The sequence below is a fragment of the Numida meleagris genome, chromosome 1, assembly GCF_002078875.1.
Source record: "Numida meleagris isolate 19003 breed g44 Domestic line chromosome 1, NumMel1.0, whole genome shotgun sequence".
NCBI classification, from domain to species: domain Eukaryota; kingdom Metazoa; phylum Chordata; class Aves; order Galliformes; family Numididae; genus Numida; species Numida meleagris.
In genome coordinates, this window is record NC_034409.1 from 135,989,226 (window position 1) to 136,013,656 (window position 24,431).

The 24,431-nt window shown below is 38.0% G+C and overlaps 1 protein-coding gene across 3 annotated transcripts in view; it reads left to right on the forward strand.

Moving 5' to 3' along the window:
* MYO16 (myosin XVI) overlaps window positions 1-24,431 on the forward strand; it is a 363,109-nt gene that overhangs the window by 154,224 nt on the left and 184,454 nt on the right. For all 3 annotated transcript variants that reach the window (XM_021415119.1, XM_021415129.1, XM_021415137.1), the window contains 2 exons: window positions 4,969-5,093; window positions 8,940-9,065. In XM_021415119.1, the coding sequence (XP_021270794.1) occupies window positions 4,969-5,093; window positions 8,940-9,065 (251 nt within the window). The remainder of the gene's footprint in view (window positions 1-4,968; window positions 5,094-8,939; window positions 9,066-24,431) is intronic.

The following is a 24,431-nucleotide window of genomic DNA, read 5'->3' on the forward strand; positions in this document are numbered from 1 at the left end:
CACTAAGAATTTGCAGAGAAACACTGAATATAGAAGTACAATACATGATGAGCTCACTGCAGACATTATACTTAGCATAAATTACCAGAGACAATGAATACGCTTACTTTGCTTCTGCATTCTAGTATTAACAGTACAAATAAAATAACAAAAGTGCAAGACATGTCCACAGATGAATGCTTTAGTATTAGTTCTTGAGATTGGGCCAATCATCTGTTAAAAGGAATTACAAAAATTGTTTTTGTTATCATAGAAATGAAGAAAAGAGTGAGTCCAGGTAATTGATTTTGGTTAGAAGAGTCTTCAACATCCTTATTATAGAAAGGAGAGAAAAAAGCATGTGAGAAGCACGTGGAGAAGTGTCTGAGGAGAAAACAGGAATTTCATTTCTGGTACCATTTTCAGAGTAGGAGGAAATGCTTAGCTCCTACTAAGCGTCCCTCACTTGCTTTGACAGCGTATGTAGTGACAGCTTTAAAGACAGACACCCAGAACACAACGACAGCCATCAGTCAGTACTTCTGCAGTGAATTAGAGCTATACTCACAGTAGTTTTGCAAGTATACATTCTTCTGTACATGCTGAAAATATTAGCTTCCCTTCTCACAACGTAATTGTTGCTGAAATGTATCTATTCACATCCTGAACTTTGAACATCAGCTGTATGTAATGCTAAGCTATGTGCACAAGAGTGGCTGAACAATGTAATTGTACAAAATTGGTGCTCTTTATAAAGCTGTCCGGTAAGTGGCCAGTAAAGTTCTTTTCAAACTTTTTGCAAATAAAGCTGGATAAAGTAACATAGATATCTAGATATCTACACATAGATAATGTAACGAATAAAAATGAATGTACTGAGAATGGTACCGTGATTTTTTTTCTCATGGATTGTTTGCGAGCTCATCTATCCTATACTGAAAAATAGAAATTCCTTGTGTCCCTGGAATTACAGAGGAGTATGGGCAGGCTCACCACTTGGGGTGAAAAGCGCCTTGCTGTAGTTACAGCTCTGTGCAGTAAGGCAAATAGAGACGGGGTGACAGAAGTAAGAGGAGTGCTTGGTTTGTCACAGCTGTTTCAAGGTGTTAGTGCACATTTGTGTTTGCAACACTTGATGGTATTGACAAATCCTAAAGATGTCTACACCTGTCAGATATGAGACATGCAAACTAGTCAGTCAAAGAGTGGCTGCTGTGTGTCCTTGAGCAGAGTGCTTTGTACTGGTCACAGAATGTTGCTCACCTGGCAGATGGAGACACTTCCAAGAACTGCACATTCCTGCAGCAAATATCTTTTATAGCAATTCTCAGTTCTGTTTGCCATGTATTTATTTACTGCTGCAACCTTCTGAAAGTTACTTCCCCCTTTTTATCTGAGTTTTTCACATTCTTTTGAGTTGTCAGTTTTATAACCATATGCCTGATAGAGTAGGACAGCCACAGTAGTTGAAATAGCTTTGTCAGGTGTTTCTCTTAAACTTGGAGAAGCAATGCATTTTATTGCTTTTAGGTTATGATCCTGCCTGTCATCAGGACTAGTACAACCAAATGCTGTGCCCTGCAGGGTCACTGCTGCTTTAATTATTCCTTCTTCATCGCATCTCCTGTAAACTCCAAGGACATGTAGCTTTTGTTCTGATTTTACAGGGTATTTGGTGTCTATTTTCTATCCAACACGTTTTTTTCTCACTTTCCACTCTTTAATGTGAACTGTTCCCATACTACCTGCCAGTTTGGTTTTCTTCCTCTATTTATTCATGCTGGCTGTTGTCCCATTTCAGCTGAACATCTAAACTGTGTTTTTCCTTTGAAAATCAACACGAAGGTCGTTCCTTGATTCAGATTGTGAGAGTCTATTGCAGTCTATTCTGTGCATGAAGTATGAGTACTCATGTATGAGTAACATTATTTTATGCCATCTAAACTCATGAAAACTATCACCCCATGGGGAGGGAGAGAGAACTCAGCAGAACTGATTAAAGGAAGGCAGCTCCCAACCACATCTGCTTGTCTGAGTCTCTGAAAATGGTACATGTGCACACTTGGGAAAGATGATTCTCATCTCCACATTGGAGAAGCCATCACTCCCAAGTCCAATGTTATTTTTCTTTTTTAGGTTTTGTTCTGCAGAGGAAGAGATCTCTTTTGCTTCTGTTAGCATTTTCAAAAGTCCTTTGGATGTTGCTAAAACGTAGCTTGTGGAACTTACCACTATGGTAGCTCACTTGTCAGAGAGCTTACTGCTATTTGCCTAATGAAATGTGTATAGTTTCTTTGTATAACTGCTGTTGGAATCTAGTGAAGTCATCACGAGATTCACATAGATCGTGCCTTTTGTTGTTATGTAGCATTGTTTGTGTGTCTTCTCAAAGCTGATGGGTATATATTACATGTGTGATAGAGCAAAGGATGCAGCTGATTCTTGCTTCTTCCTTCACTATAAGCAAAGTTAAATTTTCAACAATTCATTTTTTGGAGACCTGTATGGAAAGCAGCAAGGTGCTACCAAATGCAGTTTTCACGGCAAGGATCAATATTGCACAGTTAGAATAAGAACACAGTGACACGGTAGTTTTCTGACCACGCTGATCTGAAGTCCATTGTAGGTTGCAAGAAAAGGCTGAGTGGACTCAGTTCACCTGTGCACTCAACCTGTAGCTGTACAACCTGTAGCCATTCAAACAGCACAATAATAGCTGTTTCACTATCAGTCTTTCATGTGGGAAAAGTAGCTTTTAAACTGTGAGCATAGATTCCATTTTTGAGTGTTTGAGGTGTTGTGCACAGGCCAAAGGGCTGTTGCTTCTCTTCTTGAAAAAAACAACAACAACAAAAAAACGCACTGTAATTTCTTTACAGAGACAAAAAGAAGACAAAAATTGACATATTTTCTGTCTTAAAAATGGCCTTCTTCATCAGGTATAAAGCTATACTTATGTTTTTCATATATTTTATATGACTACATTAGAAATAGCTTTATCATGGCCAGGCAAGTTTCATTTCAGCTTTGCAGTCTATGCAGTGTGTTTAACGAGTGAGTCAATGCCGTGAATTACCACTAATTTTATGTGTATGTAGTCCTATACTACTTAGCGTTTTGGAAATTGAAACTTCTGTATTTGAGAGAGTTCTGCCACTAAAAAGTTAAACTATCAACTTACTGTTGAAAAAAGCAGGAGCTAGGGAGAAAATGAAAAAAATGACATCAGTAATTTGTAAATGCCATCAGGTAGCTTTAAGTCATTACTGTGAAATGTGATGAAGGCATAAAAACTTCAGTTCTGGCAAAATGAAACACTGATTCTTAGGAGGTACTCAGAATGTCATATATGAAATCCATGCTGTATCCCAGTCTAGCAACTATCAGTGAACATAGTATGTTAACGCATTCTGCTTTTGATTGGCTATCTATTTTAAGCTATCAATACTAATAAATATTTGTCTGAATTGCATTTTTGTGAAAGAGCGCAATTTTAGTGCAGATACAGAAAATGAGACATTTTCAGGTTCACCTTTGTGTTTTACTTTTGGTGTCACTTAGTATCAGCTAGGTGGCAGGTGTGAAAGTGTGAGATAAGTAAATGTGGCCAGCAGGACCGTGTTCACACCCTGAACACTTCACCTCAGAGCTGAAACTTGAAGTGCTCCATGCAAATAAAGTTCAAAACACAGAGCAGTGTGTAGAATAGCACATTAGAGGGAAAACAATGAATGAGTTTATTTGTTGAACTGCATGTAGTGTACCCATTTAGATGACTTCCAGTGTAGCTGTAAACTAGAAGACTTTAAATATACTTTTAACCTGAAACATGCTTCAGTTGTTCTAGTAATGTAAAAAAAGAATTGTTGAAAAGTAAACATAAAATGAATATTAAAAACAAAAATATTTAAGTACATGTTATTTCATTTAATTTATTATTTGTCACTTTTAAGCTCACTGACAAATATGGAAGAGAATCAAGAAGTCATTTATTTATATGTTTTTTGTTATGACGTGACCAGGACAGAGAGGCAAGATTTTCATACTTAAATTATGTTTTCTATATATGGATGTAAATGACCACTGGAAGTTACGTGTGGAAGAACCAAGCCCTGAATTTTGGTTAGATCCTCCAATCAAGCCACAGCCAGTTGCTAATTTAACCACTTAGCAATTTTGCTGTACTCTGTTTTTAATTTTAGCTCTCTTCAGACTGAAGGCCATGCTTTCTTTTGGTTATAGACCGCCTTGCTTATCTTCCTTTTAAAGCTGTACTTTGACAAGTGTTTCTTTCAATAGCAGTGCTGACTCAAACAGACACAGCTCTTCATTCCTTTCATCCCCTCTCATTTGCTTCTGCCTCTAGACCACATTTTCTCTTGGTTTATGGGACTTGCAGTGGTCCAGATGGAAAGCTAATCCTGGCTAAAAATAACCCAAGCAAATAAAAAACTGTTGAGTTTCAATATCACTTGCTTCAGTTCACAATGTCTCAAACTCAAAGAACTGAGTTGACAGATTTGAGACATTAGTCTGGGGCAGTACATACTCAGGGGTGACAGAATGCTGCCTCAAATAATATTCATTAAAGAAGTCCTAAAGACTTGGACTGGCTTCTCTGAAGTGTTTAATTCTCTCTCTTTTTTTTTTTTTTTTTTTTTTTTTTGTATCAGCTCCCTTATTTCTCAGTTTCAACAGATTTAGTGGTATTCCAACTACTTTGCCTTGTTCTTGCCAGTCAATAGGGCATCTGGCTCATTTGTCTAATACTGTTGACTGATGTTAAGTCATCCAAGCAATGCAGATAAATAAGGATACGAATAATCTTGTTGGTAAATATAAGCAAGGAGACACGTTCTGTAAACGTACAGTGAATTCTTATTAAATGTTGACTACCCTTTTATAAACCCAGGAAACAAAATCAAAATCATATATGTTCTTTACTGATGAACAAAATAACAGAAGGTTTTATACTTTTCATGTTTCCAGGTGTTGAGCTGAATTCCTTGCGCCAGATGAAGATACAGAGAGCTATGACTATGCTTACAGATGTCCGACAGCTCATATCAAGTGGAGGAAGTGTGAATCAGAAGAATGATGAAGGAGTTACCCTGGTGAGTAGGAATATGTAGCATTCTGCGTTCCAGCCCTGTGAATACACGTGTTCAACTGTAATAGTGAAAATGCAAGTGTAGATGCGAGGCTGTTCTGTAAGAGAAGAAATGAGGCAGTACAGGATACTGGTTCTCATCTGGCCTTTTGAAAACAGATGTGTCAATGCCCTGCTCAGTACAGGTTTTGAAACAGATGAGTGCGGTGTCTGTGTGTCAGTGGCAACTTTCTTGGTCTTAGCCACTGAACATGCAACACAGCAGCAAGAAAAATAGTGCGCTCTGTATTTTAGAACTAGAGTGAATACTTAAAAACTGATGCTCTGTGTAAGACAGGCCCTAAAGCTTCTCTGAGTGATGAGTGTTTTATGCCCATATCTTCTGTCTGAGCAAGTCTAAAACACTATTTCATGAAGTTTTGCCTTCTTGAACCAGTGTTATGAAGCCTCCACCTTATCAATGGGTAATTATTCTTCCAAATGTGCATGTTATTTTTAATTGTAGGTTCTCATTGTACATTCTTTCACTGATCATCAATCTGTTTATTTTTTTTTTCCCAGGGTAAAAAGCATTATGTTTAACTTCCACTTTCCTGATAGGTTTAAGCCAGGCTGTTAACCCATAGTAAAATGCAAGTTGTTTGCATTTTGCTCTTCTTGCTACTTTGATCTGAATTGGCTTAGTTTAACCAAGTCACCAATTTGTCTGATGGCCTCACTGCATGAAACCTTTTTGGTAGTTAGCAGGAATAATTGAAGCGCATGTGTGAAACGTGTTTAAAAGTGCTGCATGTACCAGGAGAAAAGCATGCTGGATAGTTTCTTTCTTGGTTGTTTTTTTTTTTCTTTTTTCTTTTTTTTTTTAGTGTGGATGCAGAGCAATGGGATGCTTTTCTTTTATCAGCTTTTATGTTGAAATTTGCTTTCTGGAATTCCTTCATAGTCTTGCCACGAGTAGCTACAGAGTGGATAATTTTGATTTTGTTTGATGTTTCTATTATGTGAAAGTTTTGTCATACAAATTGGTGAGAAATGCTGAATTTGTTAGACTGTTCTGTCTCTTCATGGTTGTGGAGTCAGCCAGTCTGTAATAACTCTTTGTGTATCAAAGGGCTCTGGGAACAGTTTTTGTTACTCTAAATCTATCAGTACAGACAAAACAACATAGATGTCAGTTGTAAGTAGAAAATGAGATGTATTTTCTGTTCATAGACTCTAAGATGATACAATTTTAATATAATTGTTTGAAACTCTGCCAAAAACTAAGTCTGTTGCTTTAATTGTATTGGTTGACATTCGACAAGTCTTTTTTTCCCAAAGTAATACTGTTTTTTGTCATATGCTTTCACTCGTTGCTGAGTGTAATCATTCGAATACATATTATATTCACCACATATTCTCCGTTTCGGAAAGTGTACTGTATGCCATAGTCAGCAGTACATTCTTTATTTTATATGGAAAATATAAAGAAGATAAACTTTTCAATGTAGTGACAAGCCATGTCCATCTCACTGCCAGTTGGAAAGATCACTGTTGCACAAGACTATCCTAAAACAAGTCTGACTCTAAATCTTCAGTGCAGATTGCTAAGCAACATATCAGGTACCATGGAGGTGGAATAGGAGCTGTGTATCCTGAGCAGAGAGCAGTGAGTTGGAAAAAAATGTTTAGACCAGCTCACTTCTCAACTAGATGTTCTAGTGCTATATCTCTGGACAACCCGCATCTACCAGTGGATACAAGCATAAACCCTTTTCTTTGTGGTGGCAAACTCAGAGAAGAGTGGCACCGAGTCCTACTTCTTCTTCCTCTGGGATTTTTAATCTATATGTCACAACCTTTTTTTCATACATGATCTAATGCCATGTGTAATTTAGGATTAATAAGGAAATATTGATGACATGTAGGCACACGCTCTCAGAATCACAGCACATTCATATGTGTTTATGAAGCGTAGACACAGAAAGATATGTGGTGAAACCAATTCTTCTAATAAAATTTCCTGTGATACTTTTTTGAAAGATTTCAGTCACAAACGCTTCCTTTGTCCTCTGAGCTTTTAAATTGCTTTAAAATAGCACTTATCAAATTGATGTTTGAATCAAAAATGCAATTTCTTTTGTTAAAAACAGAAGGATGAAGCTGTATCAAATTATAGAAATTTTTGAGGTTTCTGTATATTTGAAGTTAGAATGTTTGTAGTGTACAGAATTGGTGTTCTGCCCCCATTCCAGGGAAGATTTTTGATGGGCTGTAAGGTATTTCATCCTTTTGCATCAGAAATGTTCATAAAGAAAATTTTATGCATCCTTTGCAGGTGCAGCTGAACCAGAAATAAAAAAAATAGTGTCAAATAATATCTTGGACAGGTTTTGGTGTCTTCTGTTCTTATTGAGACTTTGGAACCACACAGTTCTAGTAAGAGGTTTATTGCAAGACATTTCTTGCCATTATGCCATCCATTCAGATTCTCAGAGAAATCATCTCTTAGGCTAACAATGCTTCAAAGGGTGGAAAAACCCATGTAGTTAGGCTACATTATTTTGGCTTATGGGTTACCCCCTTTAATCTCAGCTCTCCATTTCTACAATCTTGCTTAACCCTGTTTTCACTGACCTTCACTGGGATTGTTTTTTTCTGACTGTGATGGGGAATTACATCCTACTACCTTCCAAGTGCAAATTTTGTCCCCTTTGTTTCCAGGAGTGGAGGGGATGTTTGGAAACATAGCAGAGAGTGATGAGAAAGTAAGCACCACTGAGCTGCAAGCTGAATCATTCTGGTTATGTGAGGTATCTGCCTCAACAGAGTTATACACCACTCATAACCATAGAATCATAGAATGGCTTGGATTGGAAGGGACCATAAAGATAATTCCAGTCCCTTGCAGTGGAGAGAACAATTTCCACCAAAATGTGCAAGTGGCAGTTTTCCCCTATTCCTTATTGTGTTTCCTCTTTCACTTAATTAGTACTGGAGCAACTAATTTGTATTGCCCTAACGTATCTTTCTCTATGAACCCAATTTCTCAACTCACCCTTTAACAAAGACATTTTTGAACTGCCTCTTTCACTTGGCACTGCAGTCCTCAGGACCTCGTCTCTCATTCTGCCTTGGCTACTCCAAACAACAAGCCCCAAGCAAGTACAACCACCTGTGAAGTTGTCCCTGTTTTAACAGGACGGTATGCTGTGGGACCTCCTGACTGCAGCTTTTATCATTCTGTTACTGTATTTCCCCCTCTCTCTGTCCCATGGTAACTCTGAAATGAGGTTTCCTGGTGCATAAAATTAACTAAAACTATTAAAGCAATACCACTCAAAATAATGAAGTATCTAGTGAAGCAATAGAAGAAGTAAAATCTCTGTGGTGTTTTTCAGGATGTTCTTTGTAACTGATTTTGTGTGGAAAAGTCATAGAATCATAGAAGTCAGTGTGTTTTGATGATGTGTTGTTGAATTCATTTCAGCGTCAGCTCACATCTGGGATGTTTGAACTGTCACAGAAGAAAGTTAGGCCTAGGCCAAGCTCTGCTGCAGTGTGTGAATATACCTGGGCTTGTGAAGTCTGTGAATGTGTTTGAAATTGGTACTACATGTTTGCTTGAAGCTGTATGAAAATGGTTTAGTGAGACTAAGTTGTTTAAACAGATGTCAGTAAGATGATGTTCTTTTTTTGGGGGGAGGGGTTGGGTTTTGTTTATAAATGCTAAATAAGATTATTCTGTGGTGTTCTAGAATGTTCTGACATGTATTTTGTTTTTAGGTCTGTGAGGCAACTAAGATATACAGTAGTACCTAATGTTTTTTTTTTTTCTGAGAACTTCAAAATAGATATTTTCATATTCCAGCTGCATGTGGCCTGTGCAAATGGCTACAAGAATGTTGCATCTTTGATACTGGATCATGGGGCTGATCTCAATGTGGTGGATAATCAATACTGGACACCTCTACATTTAGCTGCAAAGTATGGACAGGTAAAGCATGTTTTTTTCATCTCCTTCTCTTTATGGTAGTCTTGTGTAGCAATAACAAATACACTTACGTCAGGGAGACTATTCTTTTCTTAATGTGAAAAAAGTAAGCTTTTCTGTACTATAAGTGACATATGGAAAATGACAGAGATCATTTGAGAATAAACATCATAAAGCTTTCAATTCAATGTGGCTCTTTAAAATCAACAGCTGTTGTCTCCAGCAAAAGTTAAATTTGCACTGAAATTTGAAAAGGAGCCAAAATAATCACTTTTGTTTTCTTATATTCTGGTGTCAAATTCTTAATTTTAGCTAGTTTGTTTGCTGTGTATGTTTCTGTAGATGAATGTGCAGGATCCACTTAGCACAGCTGCTGCATTCAAAGTTTTCCAGTCACTGAGCTGTGGAAGCCTCAGCTGGATTTGGAGGCCATTGCTTTCACATTTCTTTCACCCTTGCTCTCACAGGAAATGCTCAGTGCTCCTTTCTTATGTCTGACCACCTCAGAATTGCTCCTCACAGCTCCCACTGACCTTCACAAATCACCACTTACCACAGTTACCTTCCAAAAACCTCCAAAAGCCATCCTAGCTTGGCTTCCCTCATTACTGCCCTTTCTTATGCCAGCTTTCTGTTGCAGCTCCTGGAAAACTCATCCTTTCCTCTCTTTATCTTTCATGAAGAGGGGTGGGACGTACTTTGCTGTGGACGCAATGCTGAGCTTCACAGTGTTGCTCTGAACATGAATTGCTCTCTTCTCTTCAGATACTGGCTGATGACAGGGCTGGGCTTCCTGACGCTGGATGTGGACATACAGGGCTGGTCAGAAAATGTTGTGAATTGCTGTCAAGCCATTACCCTTTTTTTTCAGTACTTTGCCATCTTTCAATGCCTATTTTTGTCACTTTGACTATCAGCTTTTAAATCTAACTCAGAATAGCAAGTGTGGTTGCTCCTAGACAGGAATCTGTTCAGGTTTTTTTATTATTTAATTAATATATGAGGGCTTTTATGAAAGTAATACCTCCTATTTTATTCTGTTGGCCCATGACATCAGAGGCATATGTTGGTGTGACCTTCCCACCAATATTCCATTACATTTTGTTGCAACAGATGACAGCAGAGGGGTGGTCTGACATAATGTTGTCTGACATGGAAGCCAGACATGAAGTGTGTGAAGCAAAAGTGTGTCATGGAATTCCTCCATGTCAAAAAAATGGCACCCATTGACATTCATTGACACTTGCTGAATGTTTCTGGAGACCAACCAGTGGATGTGACCACCGTGAGGCAGTGGCTGATGCAGTTCAGTAGTGACCATCGTAGCAACTGTGAAACAGTGGGTCACCTCCACTGATGTAGATTTTTAGTAGTGTGGCATGCAGGCTGTTTTTCATCACTTCTGAAAACATATGCTTAATGGTGGTGATTATGTTGAAAAATAATGCTTTGAAGCTAAGAATTTGCTCTATCCAACAGTGTTATTGTGCTCTTTGTATCTTGTATAGTTTTCATGGAAATAAATAGGAGACGTTACTTTTGGAGCAACTCGCTTAAAGAAAAATTCCCCTCAGGCTTCTGCTGGGGTATCAACTCGACGAATAATATTTCTGATTACAGTGGAGAAAATGCCATTCATTTAGCTGAATCTCTAGTCAATGATCAAGGAGAAGCAGGATTTGTTGTCAGTTTCTCATATCTCAATTGCTTTTTGGTACTCCATTGAGTAAACCTGTGAATTATAGGATGCAGATGCTGTGATACAAGGGGTGGGATGCAGCTGATTTTGTGACATCCATGGTGGTCTGAATAGGAAGCCAGGATTGCTTTTTTTCTGTGGTTTTTTGTTGTTGTTTCTGTTTGGTTTGGTTTGGTTTTTGGCTTTTTCACTGCAAATGATGCACATGTTAAGGAGTATGTTCTAAGCATAATGTACTGCAGCTGTCAGAGTGCTTTCTTTAGAGGACTCCTAGGTATATATTTTTAGGTTTGCACACATTTAAGGGTACAGTTTGGTACTTATATATTGACCAATGTCCTCTTAGTTATTAATATGACATAAATGCTTCTTCTTACTGTGTGTGTTCTCATTTTAATAGAATAACCATCTTCCAAACTCTTTTTGGTCTTCAAAAAGTAAATAATATTTTTTAGCAAGAATTTAATTTCTTGCTAACAAAGATGTAGTAAAACAATTGTGAAAATGTGTGCATTTGATACCAGTTAATTCTGCTGGGATATAGGCTTCTCCTATTGAGATACCCTTTATCTACTGTTAAACAGTATGAAAACTCAGTATGCCTTCAGAATAGATTAAACCATTGATGTGCATGTGTATATATATATCAATATATATATGTACCTATATATATGTGCGTTAATATATGCACTCTGAAATAAATTTCTGGATGGTTAAATTTACAGAGAACAGTTGTCTGCAAAAATGCACTGAATACACGTATTGTTAGCCAGGGAGACATCGGTGACATTTTGTGTGTACTGTAGTTTTATTTCGCTTATCCCATCCTGTACAGTGCTGTTCTGTAGTTCTAATAAAGGTTCAGTACTTTTGCAGTTCCTTCTGGATCTTGATGTTATACTGCAGGTAGACACATACTTGCACTACCTGTGTTCTGACTTCAGAAGGGCAAGAAAACTCTTACTCAGAAGCAATGGAATTGCAGGCATGTGATCTTGGGTTTGAGCTACTATTGCACAGAAGCTTTGAACTGTGTCTCCCTTTATGTCCCAAGTGATGGTAGCAGTGATTCACACTATTCCCAGAGCTTTCAGTGAGGAGCCAGGGACCAGTTATGTTCATCATTGGTCCCTGACTCCTCGCACAAATGAGGTAACATTTCACTCTTTGTCATTAAAATTAATACAGAGCAAGAGTCTTCCCTGTGTAGCGTTAATAATACAACTTGGTGATACTTTATTTTCACTGTAGATGAATTACCTTCCCTATTTAGAAAATAAGCATGACTTGAATATGGATTTCCGTTGTAAGAAACTACTAAATCATTGAAATAGCTTTATCAAGAGCAATTTATGTGATGTCAGGGAAAGTAATTCATACTATAGCTAAGCTATCAAAATGTTTTTAAAATTTCCTTTCTTATGGTAATTTTGAAAAACATTTAGCCTTAATGAGAATTCATGTTCATATTGTATTTACATTTCTGTTTTGAGTCATTAATTATAGTCAAATGTGAGAAATGTTACTTTTTTGGGAAAAAATATGGCAGAATGAGAATAACCTTAGTGAAGGCATAACTTGAGATAGTCTGTTTTAAATAAAAATATATTTATGAGAAATGAGTTATTTTTTAGCCAAAAATATTTGTGTTTCCCAGGAAAGGCATTGATACAAATTGTTGACTCTGGCCCTTACAGTTTCACCCTCTTGTAATGCGTATTTGTAGTAGGCTTTGTTTAAAAGCTTCACTTGAAAGTCTTAGTACAATAAACTGTACACTCTATTAGAAGTCTGTATAAAATCTGTCTGGTGTTACCTCGATGCTGTACCATCCTTGCTTACAGTGGAAAGACAGCCATTTTAAGGTGTCATAGACTGTGTTCTTTACAATTTCATTTTTAAATGAATCTACGACATTAGATTTAAATGAAGAAGGAAATATATTTTAAAATGGGGTAGTCACAAAGTATTCCCTGAATCTTTTACTGTGTTTCCTGTGAAGAGTTTTGTATACTTTTAATTCATATTTTTCAAAGTTCATTTGTAATCCATTCTTTCACTTCAGTTATACTAAGAGGCATACTATCTTAAGTAATGTTTTCAGTCTTTGGACTGATTTTTTTCCTTCCAGCCTCCATCCAATATATTATCATCATGATATTTTATGAGTTGTGTGCTCTTTCCATTCATGAAATAACAGCAAAATTCTTCATCTGGCAAACCTCCTTATGTTAATTAAATGCAATCAAATGAGTAATGCAAATTACACTTTATGCTTGTCTGTCCCTCTCAGTGGGTTTCAAGGGAGGTGAATCTTTTTCTGTCTCCTGAGTCATGCCTCCCATAGTCAGTAGGGATCGATACTGCAGTGGAGTCATCCAAAACTCAGGAATAATACAAATCAATTTATTGAGAACTGTCTAACAACTAATACTCTACTTGGGGGGTAAAATTGGCTAATTTGCTAATAACGATTAATAAGCATTAAAGTAGGAGTACTTTGGCACAGGAGTTATTTCTGTGCTAAAAGTTCTAAGACAGTATTAGGCAATGGCTACTACAAAGAGTGAAAGAGTAAAAGAAGTTAAAGAGAAAAGGTAGAAAGTAGGGAAAGAGAGACAGACAGACAGATATACAAACACAGCAAAGTGATCCACCGCTCCTTTATCTAGCATTGTCTTGGTGTCAGGGGTGCTGATCTTTGGTAGTGGCACATTGTCCAAGCTATGATGGTCAGTTGAGGATGAACGAACATGTTCTATTACTTACAGTCCAGTGGGGTTGAGTCTGCTCTTTGGAATGACAGCTTCTGGCTTTGGGGATCTCAGGAAGAAGTTTTTTTGTTCCTGACTTCTAGGCCCTGCAAATTTCAGTCAGCAGAGATAAGAGGAAGCAGAGAGATGCCAGCTTGTATCTTGTCTTCACAGGATGCAATGGTATAATCTCCTAACTTCCTGTGTCAAGCTGAACGTATTTGCTCCCACGCCAAGTTTTCAGCCAGAAAACATTCCTACGTCTTCTCAATTGAAAGCAAACAGCTTTTGGCTCTGTCCAACAGAATGCTTTTGAATGTGAAACAGTCCACAAAGTGTTGCTGATTGTCTCACGTTGGTCTTGGGACAGTGCACTCCCTACCAGTCTCAGACAATGCTCTTGAACTGGTTTATGTTATAGACAACACATACATAAATTTTGTACACCACCATATGAAATATGTGAGTAATGATATTGTAATGTTGTTTTAGAGTGACATCCAGACTCAGCCGAAGGACTTAAACTCTGTACATGTAAAGTTTTGTGTTTACAAATATACAAAATGTCCACCCCCCGATACGGCTATTTGTAAGACCATAACAGGAGTGGAGTTGGAACTCATTCACTTTACATGGAAATAAATAAATTGAATCCACTGAAATTTAAGATTTATAGTGAGAAAAATTAATTTGCAGCTATGAAGGAGGAAATTTATGAAGAATAAAGGCACTGGAACATCATGTTACAAAACTCAAGTTGTGAATTAATACACAATAGACATAGATTACAAAAGCTTATTTCTCCAACTTCCACAGTAAACTATGTGAGAATTAGTGGAGCAATGATTTGTTATCCTGATTGAGCTGAGCGTGTGAAAGACATTACACCCACACTGTATAATCAAACCGTAGCTTGTACAAGCACCTTAATAATGGCAAAAGCAGTTTTATGTTGGGTAGGATTATTCTCAACTAAATTTAGCTAATTACAACTTAAATACAAATTCAAAGCATTGCCTTGCCAGTATGGAGAATAACCTCTAGGTTGCAATTCAGACAACTCTAAGAGGTGCATTTAACGTAGGTGGGATAAATCATTACTTGGAGGTCTGCCCCTCCCTCTGATTACAGGGGGTACGGGCAACTCACAGATGTTAGAGCTCTAATTTGAACTCTTTTAAAATATATGAGAGAAATCCAGCCCAGAAAAGCTGTTCAAAAGTCCAAAGGGTGAGTCAATCACCCACTGGAAGTTTTGCTTCTCCCTAGGCATCATGAAGGGGGTGCAGATTAGATGTCTCACTTAAATGACGAAAACCTGTGCAGAGTGAATCCTACAGAGAGAGCAGAGTTAGCGACTTACAATGATACCTCTCTTATCAAAAGCATCCCCATTATGAATTTCTTGCAAAAAGAGAATAACTAAGAATTTTATGTGCCAGTATATCTTATCTGATGTTTAGAAAGCTCTCTAGCTATATTTTTTGTATATATTTGTAAAGTAAAGCAGTTTCAGACTTTCTAGTCATGGATAAATTTGCTACCTACAATTTCCAAAAATAGCTGTAGTTCAAATATTGAAGAAGAGCATAAGTGAATGATACATGAATTGTGCTATTAATTTCCAAGTGCGTGTGTGTGCAGAATTTTTTTTTTTTTATTTCATAGAAGAACAGGATAGCACTACTGAGTTTGAGGAATATTTACAGGAAATGGCTATTGAGTGCAGGATGAGGCAGCTCAGGCTACTGCTTGCAGGTCAGTCTGTAAGATGATGCTTTGCTTTGCAGGAGCAGATTAGGTCACCAATTAGTGCATTGTTAGACTACTAATTGAAATACTGCCAGCTGCAAACATTGAAAAATAATGATAATAGTGTTAAAAAATAGGGAAATTTTTCATCAAGGCTCTACTGAGTGTCTAGGACTCCTCATTTTCCACCCTGCAAATGTGAGGACAAAATCCATTATTTTTTTATGTTTTAATGCAAGTTGAGATTCTCACATAATACCAAAAATAGATAGTATTGAGGTATTAAGGCCAGAGTTGCTCAATATCTTAATATCATGGAGTATAATATGTATCAGTGACACACAAAAACCTCTTCAAAAGATTATAAAGGCAGCCAAAAAAGCCTCAAGAAACTAGAATATGCCAGGATTGCCTAAGTAAATTTAACAGGGCCTTTTAGATATATACATTGATGTAAACGTTAACTCCTTGTCTCATTGCCATACAGCATGGGGAGTGCTGCTCTATAGGCTGTTGCCTGTGCACTCTGCAGTGGACCCACGGTCACTCAGGTGCTGCACCTGAGGCCAGCACTGGCACCAACAGTGGGGGGGCAGCTTGCATCTCTCAGGCTGATCCTCTCATTTGGATTTAGCACAGCAATCTCTCTGTGAACAGCTAGGAATCTGCACTGGGAGGGAGTGCTGTCACTGCCGGACACCTCCCAGGCTGCTGTGATCAGGAGTGTGCACGCTCGCCTTCCTGTGCTGGGAGTAGGCTCTGATGCTCGCCTTGGGTATTTTGGCACAATTCCCAGGCACAAGCTGTTTCTTTGTTGTTTATCGCAGAAATGTCACCTTTCAAAACAGCTATCAGAGATGTGCAGGTCAGAGCTGACTCCCCAGTAGCTTAAACACTACCTCTCCCCAAATTTCATCCTTGGGGAAAGCTGTCTGCCTATGTCTGAACTGTTAAAATGCTAAATCAAAGAAGGCTGGGGATTAAGCCAGGCAGCAGTCTGGCTCGTGTTCATATTGTTTAAAGCTAGCTTCCTCTGTAGGAGATTAGTCTTGTTTTTAGAGAGCTGCTTGGAGTGGTCCAAAGCAGGGTTGGGGACGGAGCTAACAGTTAAGAAGTGTGGATTATAAGGGATACTTAAGCTTGCTCCATTGCACTCTCTTATTTAGCAAGGCAGATTTAGCTTGTGGCTTTGAGGCTTTAACAGTTTCATGATGTCAAACAAAAAACGATAATTGTTGAGCTGCTGCCTGTCTCTCCAAAAGTAACTCTCACACTAGCAAAGATTTGCCATAAGCATAAATACATAAAATTTGTTGAGAGAGCTCAGATACCTAATACATTTCTTAGGTTATTTTATATATCCTACATTGTTTTCAAAATTTGTGCATGAAATTGCCAATCTGTTAAGTATATTATCCCTTCTTATTACATGTTTGATTGGCTTCTCTGCTTGGATCAAATCATACCCTTTTGTCTGGCTAGTTCATGTAAACATGGTGTTTCACAGCTGAAATCAAGGAGAACGCATCTTGTTACTAGTGGTCTAATTTGCTCATTTTTTACAAGGACATATTAGTGATTCAACTCGGCTATGAAGAATTATCTTATGTGCATGTTGACCTCAAAATAAGAAAGAATAAAGGCGATTAGAATGTTCTTCAGTATAGATGGGATACCTGAACTCATTCTGTGAATTGACATTAAATCTCACTGAAGTTTGTCCATTGCCATAGTAGTTCCTTTGAATGCAGTTTCTGGACGTCTGCAAACACTTTCCACAAATGTTTTCAATGAGTACAGCCAAAGGAGTACTGCTTCTTCAGTATTTCAAAAAGAATACAGTATAGTCACTCAGGGAATACATATTTTCCCTATCAAGGAGTTGGAATCTTTCATTTATGGCCAGAGAGCTCTCTTGAGAATGTTTTATCCAGACATGTCTCACCCTCTTTTCTTTTGTCTTTTTGTTCATCTTTGAAATTCATGATGATACTCAGGTAGTGCAGCAGCATTTCCCTTCAGATCCAGTTACACTCATTTTCCTCAAGCAGGGAAACTTCTTTGGGATTTCTGCTTGTGCTATCTTTCTTTCACTCTCAATGTACTCAGAAGGTTTCACTAAATCTTTCAAATGCTAATTATGAATGCAAAACACTAAGACAAGAGAAGCTGGATTCACACAATACCAAATGGTAAGAAAATAGATATACAAGTTTGATCTTCATGCACAGACTTGGGGCAGCCTCATTTACAAAAACACTGTAAAATTCTCTGGTTACAGGACATTGTTAAAGCTGAGATTTATTTAAAGGCTGCATTATGTTTTTATTCAATTATTGCAGGATCACAGTAATTGAAATTAAAATTAATTTTCCTGCAATAACACTGATAGAAACTTTAGCTCATATACATAGGTATGTATATATAAATATAGGAGAGGCATATGTGATAAAGAAGGCTAATAAGACTGTTCAGGTACAAACTTTGAGAAGTGCCAGATTTATGATCCTCTGTAGTATTAATACAGAGCTTGTATGAACATAACTTAATGCTTCTTTAATCACAAGATCGCATAATGTTTTTCCAACAATTTTTTTTTTGTCTAATTCTCTGGAGGACTCAAAAATTGAAGTATAAGTTATAGTCTGTAAGTAAAGACTGCTGAAGAAAAACATAAGTGATCTTTGTCACTTTGTTAGCTGAAAACAGTACTAGGTTGTCCTTCTTTACTCGAGCTATTTCAGAAGCTTAAAAGGTGCATTTAAGCAATGTAGGTTAAACATGCTGACTACAGAAAGGCAGTAGTGACTCTGGGAGAATCTGGGTTCCATTCCAAGCCCTGTTTATGAACAGGCACAGTCTTAACAGTTCGTCCCTCCCACGTGTAGCCTTATTTGCTCAATTCTCTTCAATCTGTTCCATTCTTGTCTTTATTCCATTGCCTTATTGTCCCATCTTTGGCTTCATGCCTCATTTCTAGTCTTCCCAATCCTTCTTTCCTTGAACAGCCTGTTTCTGTCCCTCCTCTCCATGGTTCTAATCCAAGCTTTCTCTTTTCTCTGCTTTGACTTGTGCCAAAATTACTGCCCTTCTGTTGTACTTATCTCTTTTTTTCACTTGTTTCCCACTTGCTCACAATCCCAGTCTCACTTGTTCAGTCTCAGTGGTTTTCCCTCGTAGTGTCACTTTCCTCTTTCATTTTCTTTTTCTGCTTAATCCATCTCTGCCTGCATCCTGGCTCGTTGCCACATCCCTCTTTCTGCCTTTCACTTCATTTATTTGATGCTGCTAGTTCCAAAGTCCATCACTTTATCCATGCTCTGTTCTATTTTTTCCCCTCTAGTCTTGCAACCCTGCTGCTAGTCTCATTCCTGCAGCCTACTTTTTCTCATTTGTTCCATTTTGCTGACCGCAGGTGGCTATAGTCCTCTTTTCTCGGTGCTCAGATAGGGAAAATACTGTCCTGGTCTATATTGTGTTAATAAAGGAGATCTGTAATGAGTGTCAGACATGATTTCCTATGTCTATAACATTAAAATTAATCAAATTTGCAATTGCAGAGGAAATGCATAAATACGACTCTTATTTAGATATTTATTTATGAGACTTCAGCTTTATATGAGATTCAGTTTTTTAAGGCATGCTATTTTGTAATGAGCAGCTAGTATATGATCTTCAAAAATGAAATCATAGTATCTCAAATAGTTTAATGGTTATCTTACAAGTGTTGAGAGTCTCACTCATGGGCTCTCTGCTTTTGTTTGTTTCACTCCCCAGTAGCTTAAGTGAATGTAGTTTCCTAATTTGCACTGTTCTTAATATCCTTGACGCTTTTTGAAGTGCCTGTTATTGCCTCTTTGTATTAATTAAATACGATTCTCCACTGTTTTTCTAAGTAGTTTTTTACGTGATGACTTATCTGATCGTATTTATTCTATCTACAAAATATGTAGCCAGCCTCAAGTTACAGCAATTCTGCTATAAGAGCTTAATAATGATAATGATAATAATAGTAATAACAAACAGTGGAATTTATTGATTTGTATTTTTTATTGCTTAGCTGTTAAACATCCAAATTTTCTCTGGTTAACACTTTGCCTGATGCAAAGTCTTCACTCCGTACAAACATGGGAGCTCACGAAGATTGAGCTGTATATTTCACCACACCCTACTTGAGCACTCTCAAGAGCGCTTCATTTTTGACTGATTTATCTTTCTGACAGATTTTTTAAAAACACATCGTAAAAACTCGCAGACAGCAATTCTAGAAAAGTGTGAAAAATCACATGGTGAAGCTAATACTCATTTTTTAAGCTCAGTCAAGAAAAGTTTAGCCTTTTGAGCAATTGAAAACAGGTTCTTGTGAGTACAGATGTAGTCCATCTGATTGCTGTTGATAATGGTGTAACCAGTAGAATTTCTTGGGTTCTGCCTATTGTTTTGTTGAGTTTAGTGAATAAATATCTTAGATTGAAAAAAATAATTCTTGGTGATTTTTTTCCCCACAAAATGTTGTGAGATTTGTGGTCCAAAATAATACTGCCTTTGATTGAAGATCATTGAAACCCCATGCCAACCTCATGAAGTTCAACAAGGCCAAGTGCAAGGTCCTGCACCTGGGTTGGGGAAATCCCAAGCACAGATATAGGTTGGGTGGAGAATGGCTTGAGAGCAGCCCTGAGGAGAAGGATTTGGGTGTGTTGGTTGATGAAAGACTCAACATGAGCTGGCAACGTGCGCTTACAGCCCAAAAGGCCAATCATATCCTGGATTGCATCAGGAGTACTGTATCCAGTTCTGGGGTCCCAACACAAGAATGACATGAAGCTGTTGGAGCAGGTCCAGAGGAGGCCACAAAGATGATTGAAGGGCTGGAGTACCTACCCTACAAGGACAGGCTGAGAGAGCTGGGGCTCTTCAGTCTAGAGAAGAGAAGGTCAAAGGGAGCCTACAGGAAAGCTGGGGAGGGACTTTTTGGAAGGGTACGTAGTGACGGGACAAGGGGAAATGATTTTAAATCAGAAGAGGGTAGATTTAGACTAGATGTTAGGAAGAAATTCTTTTCTGTGAGAGTGGTGAGACACTGAAACAGGTTGCCCAGAGGGGTTGTGGATGCCCCGTCCCTGGAGGCATTCGAGGCCAGGCTGGATGGGGCTTTGAGCAACCCGGTCTAGAGGGAGGTGTCCCTGCCTATAGCAGGAGATTGGAACTAGATGATCTTAAAGGTCCTTCCAACCCAAACCATTCTATGAATCTATGAAACACTAGTTTGCTATGACGTGGCTTTTTCTCACTATGGATGAGAGCATGCCTGGGACCACATCCAGAGAAAATGGAGTGGGAACCTGAGAATTGACAGTAAGTGGAAGGCAACTGCAAGAGTAGGGTAGGGAAGACTTAGTGAAAGAGAATTGAGGGATAGGTGTCAAGAAGGGAAAGAAAAATAACATTGTCCCTAACAAAGTATAACACCACCAACAGAAGATGGAAGAAAAGAAGTTATTGAGATACATATGAGGAGTTAGGAGTCTCAGATAAAGGGAACAGAGAGAAAGAGGTTGGGAAACCGAAACTAAGTGGAAGAACAAAAGGTTGATGGTGAACCAGGTCACTAAGGTTGGTAGGAAATGTCCGACTTTAAAATAGAAAAATTTGCTAATGTTTGGTGTGGTAAAACTTATCCCCTTTTTTTCAGGGGAAAATTGTATTTGAAGGCTTCATAATATGCTTACTGTAATTATTTACTGATGCTTTTTTTCCCCTCATAACTTTTTATTTTCATTGCTCAACTTTATATTTCAATAGGTTTAAAGAACTGTTCAACTCCAGTGCCCTCCTTTCCAGAGAATGTTTTCTCTGTTCATTTGTGTGTATTCTTCTAGTTCCTTAGATCATAATTATTGCTCTCATTAATTTGGATCACACCTTGTTTTTGTGTAATATTTCCTTTGAGTACTGAAATTTACTGTAGGCAAGCTTCATTTTTTTTCACTCGCTACTTGTTCTGTTGGTGTAACTGTCGTAGTCTGTCTACATATTTGATCATACAGTCTGTCTTGTTTATCAAGCTGGGAGTTTTGAAATGCACAAATCTTTTTACTTAAATATGCACTTGTAAATCTGTAATAATTTAACTTTTCTTAATATATTTTCATTCAGAATTTTCCATGTCCACAAATATTCAAACTGTTAAAAGTTTACCAACAAATTGATTCACATAGAGAGGAAATGGTCTTCTTTGGAAAAGCCATATATCAAGTTTACTGCATTACACAGACTCACAGAATAGTTGGTGTCTACCAGGAACGAAAAAGCCTTTTGTGCAGAGCTGATTTCCAGCTGAGTGGTCCCCAGCATGTCCTGGTTCCTGAGGTTGTTCTTCCCCAGCAGCAGTATTTAGCATTTCCATTTGCGGAAATACATGATGTTCCTATCAGCCCATTTCTCCAGCCTGCTGAGGTCCCTCTGAATGACTGTATAGACCCCCTGTGTATCATCCATTCCTCCCATAGAATCATAGAGTCACCAAGGTTGGAAAAGACCTCCAAGATTATCCAGTCCAACCATCCACCTGTCACCAGTATTTCCCACTAAGCCATGTCCCTCAGTACATGTAAACATTTCTTGAATACCTCCAGGGACGGTGACTTCACCACCACCTTGGCCATTCCATTCCAGCGCTTAACCACTCTTTAGGGGAGGTTTTTTTTCCTAACATCCAACTTGAATCTCCCCTGGCACAACTTGAAGCCATTTCCTCTAGTCCTATTGCTAGTTACATGGGAGAAGAGGCCAACCCCCATCTCACTGCAACCTCCCTTAAGGTAGTTGTAGAGAGCGATAAGGTCACCCCTGAGCCTCCTCTTCTCCAGACTAATAATCCCAGCTCCCTCAGCTGCTCCTCATAAGGCCTGTGCTCCTGACCCCTCACAGCTTTGTTGCTCTTCTCCGAACACGCTCCAGGGCCTCAATGTCTTTCTTGTACTGATGGGCCCAAAACTTAATGCAGCACTCAAGGTGCAGTCTCACCACTGCTGAGTGCAGATGGATGATCACTTCCCTGCTCCTGCTAGCAGCACTATTTCTGATAGAAGCCAGGATGCCATAGGCCTTCTTGGCCACCTGGGCACACTGCTGGCTCATGATCAGCCGAGTGTTGACCAATACCCACAGGTCCATTTCCTCTACACAGTCTTCCAGCCACTCTACCCCAAGCCTGTAGCATTTTGTGTCATCAGCAAACTTGCTGACTGTTCACTCTGCCCCATCATGTGGTTTGGTAAAGAGGAGTACTCAAAACTAAGTTCTGAAAAGAGGAGTGTAGGGTGGAAGAGGTCTTCTGGTGTCCTGTCAAAAGACATAGAGGCATAAAAGGAGAGTCAAGTGACTTTTTTTTAAGAAGATATTTTAAGTAATTTTCATTATTAGTACTTCTTTGCACAGTGAAACATTCCTTACTCATTTTTTTATCTGTGCATGGAGGAATTTGATGACACATCTTTGCTTCCTATGTACTTCCATGTCAAATGCCATTTTGTCAGATTGCCTCTCTTCTGCCATCTGTTGCATAGCAACAAAATGTAATGGAATATTGGTGAGAGGGTTCAGCCTCTACTGCCATATCAGCAGCATCCACCTCTGATGTCATGGACCAATGTAATAAAATAGGAGGCATTACTTTTGGATCAGCCCTCATATATAAACCAGCAAAGACATAGCTGGAAAGTAAGAAACAAAGAATGTATTGACTTTTTTTCTTATTGTCTACAATTTTTCTTATCTTAGTCCTATCTAATTCATTTTTAACTCTTCAATAGAAGTACTTTTGGACAGTGATAACATGCTGTGATTGTTATAGAAATATTTCTATTGTTAGCACAATTCTGAAGGTATGACAGTTGGATTTTAATGTATTTTTTATAAAACATAAAGAGATGAGGTTAAATCTAACACAGACAGTTCTGCTTATGCAAAAGTGGGTAACTGAAATTAGCATGACCTGAATAAAGGATTTCCAGCTGGAGTTATTTCTTTGACAGCAGGAAGCATTGATCTTGTACCATGGAAAGGTCTTCTTGTAGCATAAATCCAAAACTTTGATAACTCAAAAAGCAATATATTATTTGTAAGGTGAAGGTGCATGGAAAAACATTTTTTCAATGCGACTACCACTTTTTCACAATGGCTGTTAATGAGATTATGTAACTGTCACTGATCTACTCAGGTCGGTGACTAAGCATGTTCCATTTTTTTCATAATGAAAAGACACAGAAATACATGTATTGAGGGTTCTTGGTTGAAAGCAGGGCTAATTGGATTTGGAAATAAAGCTGTTGTGGATTCCTCCCTCCTTCCACGGTTTGCTGAATTTTCTGCTGTTACTGGCAGAATGGGAAACCAGCATTAGAAAACTGAGAAGAGCATGACCTTTTTTTTTTTTTTTTAATAGGAATTTACAAAAGTGTTTTCCTTGATTTTCTGTGATGAGAGGTTAGAGGGTTTTTATCCCTGCATTTAGATGATTCTTCCTTATTGTGCTCCTCCCAAGTAAATTGCCTACTATATATTGAATCCACGTTGAATTTTACTGTTTATATTGCAATGATTTCTATCATTTTAATCCTTTATTTATTTGTTTATTTACTGCTTGTTTTTATGCCAAATTGCTAGCTTTTCCCTTTGAATCCAGGTCTCATTTTTTTTTATCCTTTAACTCTTCCGCTGTAGAGAATCCTTTCTTTCCTGCATGGCTTATTTTCCCCTTTATGCGCCCTAGCCAGCCCTGATGATTATATTTGCATTACAAATTCTATTTGTCTAGCATCTATCCGAAAGTGCAAATAGTTTTCCAACATAGTTGAGCTCTATCTTTGCATTCAAAATGTATTTTTTTCCTCTTCTTGTGTAGTTTCTTTAGTTTCTTATTCCTTTCTCACCAACCAATTAATCAATGTAGACATTAAGATCATGATTTATGGAGAAATGTATGTTGAGACTTCAGTGCAATGATAGGAAAGCTTGCTAAAAACAGTTGCCTGCAGCATTCTTGCAGGATTTGAAAAATATGTTTTAGAAGTTTTTGTTCTATAATACTCTACCCTACCATACTGTACTATAGCTGCTACCATTTCTAATAGGTTAAATGGGCTTGGTAAATGTAAGATA